Genomic DNA, 13,370 nt, shown 5'->3' with positions numbered 1-13,370 from the left:
TCGATACTGTGTCACTAAATACTGACATCTGCTGGACATTAAAAATCCCTACAGGCAACCTAAGGACTGACTCAACTGACACTGATTTTATGACCTAGTATATACAATAATATAAACCAAGTCATTGTATTAGGATTATTTCATATCTTCATTTAAATAAAAATATATTTTTATCTTTTTTTAGATACAGTCAATAAATAATCTGAACATGTATCATAACATGGAAATCTAAGAGAACGTGTTGTGAATGAGGATGCTTGTGGACTGGGAATTAATTTTTTTTTTTTTACACATTTTTATTAAAAGAAAACAGTTTTTCCAACGTATTAAATTTTAGACAATTTCTCTTCTTAGTTATTATTTCTCCGGCTGTAAAAAAGACCCGCTCACAGGGCACAGAGGAGGCGTCAGTGCGACGCAGTTCGCGTATTGGTCACGTGACCGAAACAGCTCACGATCGGTCACGTGACTGTCTAAAAGCGGTACGCGCACCGACACAGGGTTTTGCTCTATGAGCTCGACGCATGCGCCGATGCATCTGTGTTGCTGGACCCATCACTAGATACGGGGGTTCCGGTTCGGTTCGGAGGTGTACCAAACGAGTTTCCACACGGACATATTAAGTAGCGTAACGCACGTTGTGTAAACAATACACACCGAGACACAACACACGGCATGTTAGCAGCTAACGGGCTACGATAGACTGACCATACGTCCTCTTTTCACCGGACATGTCCTCTTTTGCGGAGCTGTCAGGGCGGAGTTTCTTAAATGCCTCAAATGTCCGGCATTTTGAGTATAGGGTTGCGTGTATTTTCAATGTACGTTCAGGGTTAAGAAGGGGTTGAAAACAAAACAAATTGTGCGCGCAGCAGCATTGGTGAGGGAGGGGCAGAGAGAGCGAGAGAGTTATGATAAATGCGCATGCGTCGCCAGGCTCTGCTTTTTATCCATAGATTTATCAGATTTAATTTTTTATTATCAATCAATCAATTCCTTTATTGTCATTGTCATAACACTTAAGTCATACATGTCAACAAGATTTTGTTTGAGCTTTGTCCAGCGGCATAGAAACTGCATTGAAGTGCACGTTGACCATAGTTTACAGTTTAGCATTGTCAGGAAGATGGCGAATAGAGGGGCGTGGGGGTGGGAACAGTCAGATGTCTGATGGGTGTTACGTTAATATTGCAGCAATGCTGTGTCCAGAGCACAATTATTAAGGTGGTGAAGAGTGAGGTAATAAGATGGTCCGGGGCAGCAAAGGGGCAGGCTGTTCATTTAGCAGCCTCACAGCCTGGGGATACAGACTGTGAGACATTCTGGTGGTCCTGGCGCGAATCGATCTATACCTCCTTCCAGAGGGTAGCAGGTTGGAGAGGCCATGTGCTGGGTGGTATCTGTCCTTCAGGATGTTGTGTACTCGCTTTAGGCAGCGAGTTGTGTACATGGCACTCATCTCTGGGAGTATCGTCCTTGTCATTTTCCCCGCCGCTTTAACCACTCGCTGGAGGGCCTGTTGGTTTGCTTTAGTGCAGCTAGAAAACCACACTAAAAAGCCGTAAGTGAGGACACTGCTGATGGCACAGTTGTAAAAGTTTACCATTGATTTCTGCGGAATGTTTGCGCATTTTAGTTTCCTAAAAAAAAAACACCCCTGTCACAAGTGTGCCCCGGAGGCCATTTGTGGCCCACAGCTAATGTTTTAAAGGCCCACGGCACATTCTAAAAATACTATCAAAATAAACAAAAACATAACAAAAGTGAAATAAAAAAGCTTAAAGGTTAAATGTAATTAAGAAACAGTTGCAATGTTGACTAATAAAACAAAGCTGTTTTTTTTTCTTTCAAACTGTCATTGCTCAAAACATAATATTAAATCAAAATGTTATTATGAATTATTGACCTATCCAAGGTTCCCATTACTTCACATCAAATATTCCACTAAGAAAAATATTTTTGGTGAAAGATTTTGCAAATTTGGTAAATAAATAACCCAAAAATGTATATATTGTTGTTTTCTTACTGTACCGAAAATGAACCGAACCGTGACCTCTAAACCGAGGTACGTACCGAACCGACATTTTTGTGTACCGTTACACCCCTAAAATATATATATTAGGGCTGCAACTAGCGATTAATTTGATAATCGATTAATCTGCTTACTTCGATTAATAATCAGATGAAAGAGACAAACTACATTTCTATCCTTTCCAGTATTTTATTGAAAAAAAACAGCATACTGGCACCATACTTATTTTGATTATTGTTTCTCAGCTGTTTGTAATAAATGATAAATGGGTTATACTTGTATAGCGCTTTTGTGTACCTGATGCAGTTTATAAAGATTTATTTAAAAAAAAATAAAATTGCCTCTCTGCATAGCATAGATCCAACGAATCGATGACTAAATTAATCGCCAACTATTTTTATGATCGATTTTAATCGATTAGTTGTTGCAGCCCTAATATATATATATATTTTTTATATATATATATATATATATATATATATATATATATATATATATATATATATATATATATATATATATATATATATATATATATATATATATATATATAGTAAATATTTCCTGTCCAGCAATCATATAGTTAATGTAGATGCCATATCAGCTGTACAGAGCCTTATTTGTATTTTCCTAAAATGGCGGCGCCCTGCTCGGCTGCGGCTACAGAAGCTCCTGATAGCAACGGAACTTTTTTTGTCAAATAAACCGCTCAATTCTAAAAAAAATTCCCAGTTAACTTGCAGCGTAGTTACTCCAAAGTAGCATACGGCCGCCACGCAATGTTAGCTCTAGATAAATCCAACAGTTTAAGACCAATAGTTGCCGACACTCCGGACCGCCAACGACTTCGCGGCCTCCAGCCAGCGGCCGTGAGAGCAGCGGAACCTCAGCCTCTCACCACCGCGGACAGTCGGCGGAAGATTGGGGGACACCGAGCGGGGCTACAAACCAAGCTAGAAGCTCTTCGTCCCACAACGCCGCCTCCTTCTCTTCGTCCCACAACGCCGCCTCCTTCGAATGTCAGCTCCGTGGAGAACCAACTGGACCACCCGAAGCTGGATTCAAGTGCGAGGCCGCAGATGGAGGACTGCAGCGCCATATCTCTCAAAGAAACGTGGCTGAACCCATCCGTGGTTAAGATCGAGTGGCTAACGGACAAGAGCAGCTCTCTCACCGGTAAATCCCCAGGCGGCGGTGTGGTCGGACCGCAGCAGGAGGTGATACAAAGAAGACAGGGGGACACAAAAACAAAATGAATGAACAATTATACTAAAAAATATATATATATTAGGGGTGTAACGGTACACAAACATTTCGGTTCGGTACGTACCTCGATTCAGAGGTCACGGTTCGGTTCATTTTCATTACAGTAAAAAAACAACAAAATACAATTTTTTGGTTATTTATTTACCAAATTTTCAAAATCTTCCACCAAAAATATTTTTCTTAGTGGAATATTTGATGTGAAGTAATCTGAACCTTGGATAGGTCAATAATTCATAATAACATTGATTTTGAGCAATGACAGTTTGAAAGAAAAAACAGCTTTGTTGTATTAGTCAACATTGCAACTTTTTCTAAATTACATTTCACCTTTAAGCTTTTTTATTTCACTTTTGTTATGTTTTTGTTTATTTTAATAGTATTTTTAGAATTTGCCGTGGGCCTTTAAAACTTTAGCTGTGGGCCGCAAATGGCCTCCAGGGCACACTTTTGACACCCCTGCTATAGATAATAAGAAATTAAATGTGATAAATCTATGGATAAAAAGCAGAGCCTGGCGACGCATGCGCGTTTATCATAACTCTCTCACTCTCTCTGTCTCTGCCCCTCCCTCACCAATGCTGCTGCGCGCACAATTTGTTTTGTTTTTAACCCCTTCTTAACCCTGAACGTACATTGAAAATACACGCAACCCTAACTCAAAATGCCGGACATTTGAGGCATTTAAGAAACTCCGCCCTGACAGCTCCGCAAAAGAGGACATGTCCGGTGAAAAGAGGACGTATGGTCAGTCTATCCTAGCCCGTTAGCTGCTAGCATGCCGTGTGTTGTGCCTCGGTGTGCATTGTTTACACAACGTGCGTTACGCTACTTAATATGTCCGTGTGGAAACTCGTTCGGTACACCACCGAACTGGAACCCCCGTACCGAAACGGTTCAATACAAATACACGTACCGTTACACCCCTAACACACAGACATTCTTGAATTTCTTACCTTCTTGAGACCTCTGAAAAATGCCTACCTCTTTAGGACCACCCTTTCTAGGTATAAAAATATTTTTATTTACAACATTAATAATATATACTATGCAAATATAAAAAGGGTAAACGTTTGTAATTGTTTGTAATTAGTTTTTAATCTTCATTGTTTACATCAAGTTATTACAGTATGTCTTTATTCATACTTTTTAAGCAGCCCTTTGAGCCACTTGTGATTTAGGGCTATATAAATAAACATTAATTGATTGATTGATTGATTGATTGATTTAAACCCGACAGAGTAAATTTGAAAAATCCCTCCTTTTTGGGACCACCCTAATTTTGATAGATTTCACCACCAGGGGTGCAAATGAGATCTTTGTTTTTTGTCATTTGTAATGTGCTTAAGGCCGCTGACAATCGAGTCACGGACCACATATGTCCCCTGTGCTGCACTTTGGCCAACACAGCTGTAGAAGGTAACTGTTAATGGCCACTATAGTCTTAGTACCGTAGTGTATTTGTTCATTCTATGGTCACATATAGGACGCAGGTTGTCTTACGTCAGCACCGAAAGTCGTAAAATCAGCTGTTCACCTGGCAGGTTTTTTCGGAGATGAACAGCGAAGTCCTTCTTTAGCTTGTTTTATCATATATTGCTGCCTTTGCACCTGTCAATGTTTACTTTTTTATGCACATTAAATCAACAAAAAATCCTGACTTTGGAGCAATATTCACGGACTCTAGCATTTGGCTATCTATTAGATGCAATGGTTTTCAGTATTGGGACAATGTTTTCGGTCCTAACTTTTTCACCGGTCCTCATATGGAGGTAATTTTCCTTGTTGATGTCTCAAGAAGCGTAGAAATACAAGAACACACACATATACATACATACATACATACATATACTTAGCCCGCCCCCCATCCAAATTATTTTAACCCAACGTCGCTCCCTATTAAAAGTTTAGGGACCTCTGATTTAAAACACTGAATATTACTGCTGCTTTAATTCATTTAGTGAATGTATTATTGGTATACATGTATCAATATAAAATCTACCGTACACCAATGTATAATATCAAATGAAGGCATCCTCTGGGTTAGTGTTGGGATATAATCAAGATAATGAAGGATGACGTGATTAAGAAATGTTTTTTATATATATATATATGTGTGTGTGTGTGTGTGTGTGTGTGCGCGCACACACTCCTATCTCCCATATTCTTGCCACTGCCAAGGGCAAAGTCTCCTCGTTGGGATATTTTACAAGATAACTGCATTTGTCTCCTGTTTAACACAATTCATTGTGGTAAAATACAACATTAGCTGTAAGCAAAGACAACTATAATAATGTATACTATAACATATACTGTACATTATTATAGTGCGTGGGTTCCCTCTGGGTACTCCAGCTTCCTCCCACCTCCAAAAAACATGCACCTGGGGATAGGTTGATTGGCAACACTAAATTGGGCCTAGTATATGAATGTGAGTGTGAATGTTGTCGGTCTATCTGTGTTGGCCCTGTGATGAGGTGGCGACTTGTCCAGGGTGTACCCCGCCTTCCGCCCGAATACAGCTGAGATAGGCTCCAGCAACCCTGAAAGGGATAAGTGGTAGAAAATGGAAGGGTTGGATGAAATATACTATATTAATTTTGTTAGAGGCCATCATGTAGTCTGGTGACAAAGAATCGGATTATTGTATCTGAATGATGGGGCAGGACACATCAACCTTAAGAAAGTCAATGACTTCACTATAAAAGTGGGTGACATTGTTATCACCAGGAAAGATGAAGTCACCTACCGAGGTTACATTCTAGAGGCTAATCTTTCCTGTGATAAAATGGCAACCAAGGTAATTCAAAAGGTCAACCGATCAACAAGATTTCTCCTATAGAATCTCCTCTCTGGTCAACAAAAGCACCATGAGGATTCTAGCGGGAACTCTCGTTCAACCCTTTTACGATTACGCATGCACCTCCTGGTACCCTAGCACCTCCAAAACCCTCAAATCTAGACTCCAAACATCCCAGAACAAGCTAGTCAGATTACTTCTAGACCTCCACCCCAGATCACACCTCACCCCTACCCCCTTCTTCAAAGTGGGCTGGCTCAGGGTGGAGGACAGAGTTAAACAACTAGCACTGAGCTGAGCTAAGTCTATAAAATCCGCTACACCTCCCTGATACCGAAGTACATGTCAAACTACTTCCTTAACGTAACTGACCGCCATAACCACAACACCAGGGGGAGCTCCACTAACCACGGTTAACCCAGATTCCGATCTAACACAGGTCTTACTTAACTCATTCTCTTTCTATGCCACATCAACGTGGAATGTGCTCCCAACAGGTGTAAAAGAAAGGGCATCTCTATCCTCCTTCAAAACCGCACTATAAGTACACCTCCAGGCAACTTCAACCCTAAACTAACACCCTCCCCGGATTGTTAATAATCAAATGTAAATAATCAATTGTAGATACTTTTTCTTATGCTTTCTGATCTCTCTCTCTATGTCCACTACTTGCTGTACATATCCTACCAAGTCAGACCTACACTGTTTCAATGTCCATTTCTCTGATGATACAATTGTTGATGGCTGAAGTGATGTTAACAACCAAACCTAACGCCCCCTCCACATCCCACACCCCGGATTGTAAACAATGTAAATAATTCAATGTATATACTAGGGCTGTGAATCTTTGGGTGTCCCACAATTCGATTCAATATCGATTCTTGGGGTCACGATTAGATTCAAAATCGATTTGTTTTTCAATTCAACACGATTCTCGATTCAAAAACGATTTTTTTTCCCGATTCAAAACGATTCTCTATTGATTCAATACATAGATTTCAGCAGGATCTACCCCAGTCTGCTGACATGCAAGCAGAGTAGTAGATTTTTGCAATAATGTAAATTTGTTTTAACTATTAAATGAACCAAAAATATGACTTATTTTATCTTTGTGGAAATATTGGACACAGTGTGTTGTCAAGCTTATGAGATGCGATGCAAGTGTAAGCTACTGTGACACTATTGTTCTTTTTTTTTTTTTTTTACAAATGTCTAATGATGTCAATGAGGGACTTTTAATCACTTCTATGTTGAAATTGCAACTAATATTGATACTGTTGTTGATAATACTCATTTTTGTTTCACTACTTTTGGTGTGTTCCTTGTCGTGTGTGTGTCTCCTCTCAATTGCTCTGTTTATTGCAGTTCTGAGTGTTGCTGGGTCGGGTTTGGTTTTGGAATTGGATTGCATTGTTATGGTATTGCTGTGTATTGTTTTATTGGATTGGTTAATAAAAACAAAAAAATTTTTTTTTTTTAAATAAATACATTTTTATAAAAATAATCGATTTTTAAAAAATGAGAATCATTTTCTGAATCGCACAATGTGAGAATCGTGATTTGAATTCGAATAGATTTTTTCCCACACCCCTAATATATACTCTGATGATTATCTTGTGCGATGACTGTATTATGATGATAGTATATATCTGATAGTATATATATATCTGTATCATGAATCAATTTAAGTGGACCCCGACTTAAACAAGTTGAAAAACTTATTCGGGTGTTACCACTTAGTGGTCAATTGTACGGAATATGTACTTCACTGTGCAATCGACTAATAAAAGTTTCAATCAATTGTGTAAAATGGGAGAGTATTTTTGGTTATTGTGATCGAAATAAAGGATAGAAGTCCAAAAAAAGTAAAATAATAAAAGCGAAAATTGTAGGGTTCAATCCATCAATTTCCTACCGCTTGTCCCTCTCGGCGTCGCGTCGTGTACTTGAATTGGTTGGAGCATACCTCCGACCGCTGGGTGGCGCGAGTGACTGAAGAAGCGTACCGGAAATGACGTAACCACTAACTGGCGGTTCGAGAAGGAGGGTTTTCTTTTTTTGTATGAAGACAACGGAGGACGTGGAGTTGAGAGGATTAAAGTCAGACCAAGACACTTTTGCAGGTAACACATTCCTTGATACTCATGTCTAGTCGCGGCTTATTATGCACGTTGAGTGTTTTGCATGGAATATCTACTCGTTCGTTGACTCGCTAAGCTAAGCTAACAGCACGCGGCTAATGCTAATGCTAACATGCGTACATGATGGAACACATTTGCTCCCGCGCACTTCACGAATGGACATAAGGTCGTACATTGTTGGCCGTGGGCGGTAAAATTATGTCCCTGTGCGTTATGTTTAATGTTTGAAATGCGTGTATTTTGCCGCGTATGTTGGGAGCAAATTCGCCATTTGCCAAAGCTGGCGCCGTCGTTACGGCGGCCTCCATGTTGTGTGCTCCTAGTAACACAGGCCTCCATTATACCTTTGTACTTACTAGCTCGCCATGCTCTTATTGGACGAGGAACGCACATGCTGCGTAGAGATGAATAACCCATTAAATGTATAACGGCGGTTTAAATAATCAGATGGGTTTAATTTCCTTTTGATATCCGAAGTCGTCCGCATATGCCCTCCTAGTGGATGTACGCGGTATAAAGGGCGGCAGCAAAGTAAATACAATATTCCAATCCAAACCAATCCACTATGTATATAACACATTTAAACAAACATTTTTCCGAAGTGCTGCACAAAACTATTAAAAACAAGATTCAAATTCATTCATTTTTATCTATCTCCTTCATTGATGTGCATCTTTGATCAATAGACAATTAAACAGAGGTGGGTAGAGTAGCCAGGAGTTGTACTCAAGTAAGAGTACTGTTACTTTAGAGATTTATTACTCAAGTAAAAGTAAGGAGTAGTCACTCAAATATTTACTTGAGTAAAAGTAAAAAGTATGCTGTGAAAAAACTACTCAAGTACTGAGTAACTGATGAGTAACCTGTTCGTTTAATGATGACTGCAACCAATAATGCACAAAAACATAAAAGTAGCAATGAGCAAATTCAGAGCCAGGAATATCTCTTAAGCGACTTAGACTTCCTTTTTATTGTCAGTCAAATTTGAACTTTACAGTACAGATAAGAACATTTCTTTGCACTAGCTCATGGTAGTGCAGGATAAAAAAAGCCATAAGGTACATAAATAAATAAATAAATAAATAGGTTACTGTACAGATAAATATATTGCACTTTTTCATATACATCCGCGTTTATGGATATATGTTATATTGTCTTTTTTATTCCAGCGAGTTAATCCATTTTGGGGGGAGTTGAGGGGATAATTATGATGCGTTCAAGAGCAAACAATAATATATATTAAATAATAATACATTAACATAAAAAAATTAAGGCAAATTGAGCCACAATAACTTAACAGCACCATAGGCTCAGTAGGCAGAGATTACAAAGGAAAATAAAAAGTTAGCCTTTACGCAAACCATAAACTGGTAGGTGTGGGCTGCACCTGGGAACACACTGATTGGTGTTTGAAATGACCTTTTCTTCTATGCTCTTCATTCTCAGAAGTAATGACAAACATTTTTTGTAAATTTGCTGGTAATGTTTTACTTTTAGCCTTAATCATAACACACAATGTCTGTAACTTTACTAGCTCCTGTAGTTTCAATAAACCAGAATGAATAAATATGTTAGTGTGTTCTAGATAATCTACTTTATGAATAATCCTTATAGCTCTTTTCTGTAGTTGATGCAATGCCTTTGTTACTCTTGTGTTCCCCCACACTTCCACACAGTAGCTGATTATGGCCATATAAGTGCACAATACAATGTATACATTGCCCTATAATCTAACACATATTTTACCTTATTTAATATAAAAATACACTTAGACGTCTTTTTCCGTACATGTGCAATATGAGATTTCCATATCAGACCGTCATCCAGTATCACTCCTAAAAATCTTAAGTTCAGAAACCCTTTCAATATCAATTCCATCTATTGACAGTTTGATCGTTTCCTCCCTTTTCCTCTTACAAAAAATCAAACTTTTTTTTTTACAATTATTGATAATTTATTGACATCAAACCATCTCTTAAGTTTAATAATTTCCTGTTCAATAATGTTTGATAACGCTTTTAAGTCATGTCCTGAACAAATACTATCCCTAGCTCCACCAAAGACTGAATAAAAACAAAATAAATGTGTATATATATAACAATATATAAATATGATTAACAACGATTTTAAAGGGTAAAACCAATTAAAACAATAAATAGAAATACACATTTAAAAACACAGAGGACCACACAACTCACGTAGTGTTAAAAGCCAGAGAATAAAAGTGGGTCTTAAGACGAGACTTAAAACACTCCACTGAGGGAGCAGTTCCAAAGCTCCAGAGCTTAGGGCCGACCTCAGAGAAGGCCCTGTCTCCCCTGGTTTTAAGTCTCGTCTTGGGCACCATGAGCTGGAGCTGGCTCTCGGACCTCAGAGCGCATTTAAAGTGGACTGGACAAGCGGTAGAAAATGGATGGATGATAATGATTTTGTATGCACAGCAATGATCACATCACATATACTTGCCAACTTTTGAAACTCAAAAAAAAGCCTGGTAGCCAGGGGCAGTAGGTCCAGGAGTAAGTCCTGGTGGGGGTTCAGGCCTCCCGATGCATAATGCATTTTAACATTCAAACAGGTTGGATTAAGGTTTTAATTTTCTTTTGATATCCGAAGTTGTCGGCATATGTCCTCCTAGTGGCAGCAAAGTAAATACAGTATTTCAATCCAATCCACTTTATTTATATAGCACATTTAAACAACAAAAATGTGTCCAAAGCGCAGCACAAAAATATTACAAACAAGATTCAAATACTATTCTTAGCTCCACCAATGACTGAATAAAAACAAAATATATAAATATAAAACCAATATAAAAATAAATATAATAGAAAACTATTTTAAAGGGTAAAACCAATTAAAACAATAAATTAGAAATACAACTTTAAAAACACAGAGGACCACACAATTCACGGAGTGTTAAAAGCCAGAGAATAAAAGTGGGACTTAAGACGAGACTTAAAACACAGTGGGAGCAGTTCGAAAGTGGGGGGGCAGGGTGTTCCAGAGCTTAGGGCCGACCACAGAGAAGGCCTTGTCTCCTCTGGTTTTAAGTCTCGTCTTGGGCACCACGAGCTGGAGCTGGCTCTCAGACCTCAGCGCACATTTAAAGTGGACTGGACAAGCGGTAGAAAATGGATGGAGGATAATGATTCTGACGACTTCTGACACACCAAAAATCATAAATAGTACAAACAATGTTTATTCTGTTAGCTAACTTCCTTTATCTCAATACCCATTTGTGATTTATAGCATAGAACAACAAATATCTTGCAGTCATGTTTGTTTCAAAATATAAATAGTAGAAATAATGTACACAATGTCAGCTACTGTCTTGTTCTAAAACACATGAAATTTAGCATTTAGACAGGTTATACTGTAAAAAAAAGTCATCACATGTCTGCCGCAATCATGTGTGTTCCTAAATGTGTATTCCATGTCTTCCATGTCAAGAGCAGTTTTGATTTGGGCTTACATGGTAGACAACTAAAATTAATGTGTTGGGCATTGTTTTATCCAGACGCATACATTTGTCCAAATGTGACCAAGTAGACACATTGTGTGTTTCCTGGATGTCGTCTACATTGCTAGAAGAAAAAAATCCCTCTATCTTCCACTAGTTGTTTTTTAAATATATATATATAAATCACCCGTTTGAATACCGGTAGTTGTTTTTAATAAAAGTCATTAAAAGTCTGTAAACACTCAAAAAGCAGCAACAATTGAAAATATGGCAAAACGATAAGTTAATACCGGTACTAATTATTATTTTTGGAACTATAAATCAATGTATCGATCAGTCGTTACACTCCAACACTATATACAATAAAACTACCATATTTTCCGCACTATAAGGCGCACCGGATTATAAGGCGCACCTTCAATGGATGGCATATTTCAAAACTTTGTTCATATATAAGGCGCACCAGATTATAAGGCGCACCTATGCATCCATTAGATGGAGCTGCGCTAAAGGGAATGTCAACAAAACAGTCAGGTCAGTCAAACTTTATTAATCGATTACAAACCATTGTTCTGACAACTCTGTTTACTCCCAAAATGAATAAACAGCTGTTTTATTATTTCCCCCGAGGTTTAAGTCAGTGACGTGGTGTTTTGTTTATCTTTTAACAATCGCAAGGTATAACATGTAGTGCAACATTTATATCATATAGTGGAGGGGGACTTTTCCCTGATTCAATAAACACGTAAAAAACAGTGATACTGTTACGGTAAATCAAACGTTAGTGCAATCACAATATAGTAACACTCCAAATAGTGCAGAGCAATAACAGTATATCAATAACTCAACGTTGCTCAAACGTTAATGTCACACAACACACAAAATAAACATGTAAAGCTCACTTTATGAAGTTAATCCTCATCCACGAATCCCTCGAATTCTTCTTCTTCAGTGTCCGAATTAAACAGTTGGGCGAATACGGCATCCAACATGCCTGGCTCCGTCTTGTCGAAGTCGTTATTAATGGAGTCAGTGTCGCTGCTGCTTTATTCCCGTGTTCTACTTCGTGACTGATCGTCTTAAGTTTAAACTCTGCGTCGTAAGCGTGTCTCTTAATAAGAGCCATTTTGCGGTCTTTACATAAACAAACAAATGAAAATCAAAACGGCATGCCTCGCGCAGTCATTTATCCCAGCATGCACTGCACGCTTCTTCTTCTACGGGGGCGGCTGCTTACCGTAGAAGAAGAACTTCTTCTTCTACGGGGGAAAGATAAGTTGGCGGCTGTTTACCGTAGTTGCGAGACCTAAACTTTATGAAAATGAAGTTTAGGTTTGTTGTGGCTCAATATTGGTCCATATATAAGGCGCACCGGATTATAAGGCGCACTGACAGCTTTTGAGAAAATTTGAGGTTTTTAGGTGCGCTTTTTAGTTCAGAAAATACGGTAGTTTGTTTCTTCATATGAAGTGAAGTGGATTACATTTATATAGCGCTTTTTCTCAAGTGACTCAAAGCGCTTTACATAGTGAAACCCAATATCTAAGTTACATTTAAACCAGTGTGGGTGGCACTGGGAGCAGGTAGGTAAAGTGTCTTGCCCAAGGACACAACCGCAGTGACTAGGATGGCGGAAGTGGGGATCGAACCTGCAACCCTCAAGTTGCTGGC

General features: G+C 38.6%; 1 protein-coding gene across 13 annotated transcripts in view; it reads left to right on the top strand.

Moving 5' to 3' along the window:
* Positions 1 to 13,370, top strand: part of ncoa5 (nuclear receptor coactivator 5) — a 31,338-nt gene that overhangs the window by 1,177 nt on the left and 16,791 nt on the right. For 2 of the 13 annotated variants that reach the window (XM_062038076.1, XM_062038075.1), the window contains exon 1: positions 8,135 to 8,218. The exons of 6 other annotated variants lie outside the window; for them this stretch is intronic. Coding sequence is in view for 3 of the 7 variants with exons in the window: in XM_062038073.1 (XP_061894057.1) it covers positions 2,812 to 3,249 (438 nt within the window). In the remaining 4 variants the exon portion in view is untranslated. Of the gene's footprint in view, positions 1 to 2,681; positions 3,250 to 8,072; positions 8,219 to 13,370 lie in introns of those variants that run through there. 5 more of the 13 variants (XM_062038074.1, XM_062038073.1, XM_062038079.1 and 2 more) reach the window with 5 other exon arrangements.

Source organism: Entelurus aequoreus, linkage group LG26 (genome assembly GCF_033978785.1).
Source record: "Entelurus aequoreus isolate RoL-2023_Sb linkage group LG26, RoL_Eaeq_v1.1, whole genome shotgun sequence".
Classification (NCBI taxonomy): domain Eukaryota; kingdom Metazoa; phylum Chordata; class Actinopteri; order Syngnathiformes; family Syngnathidae; genus Entelurus; species Entelurus aequoreus.
The sequence above is the reverse complement of the archived record's forward strand: the minus strand, read 5'-3'. Positions and strand labels throughout refer to the sequence as shown.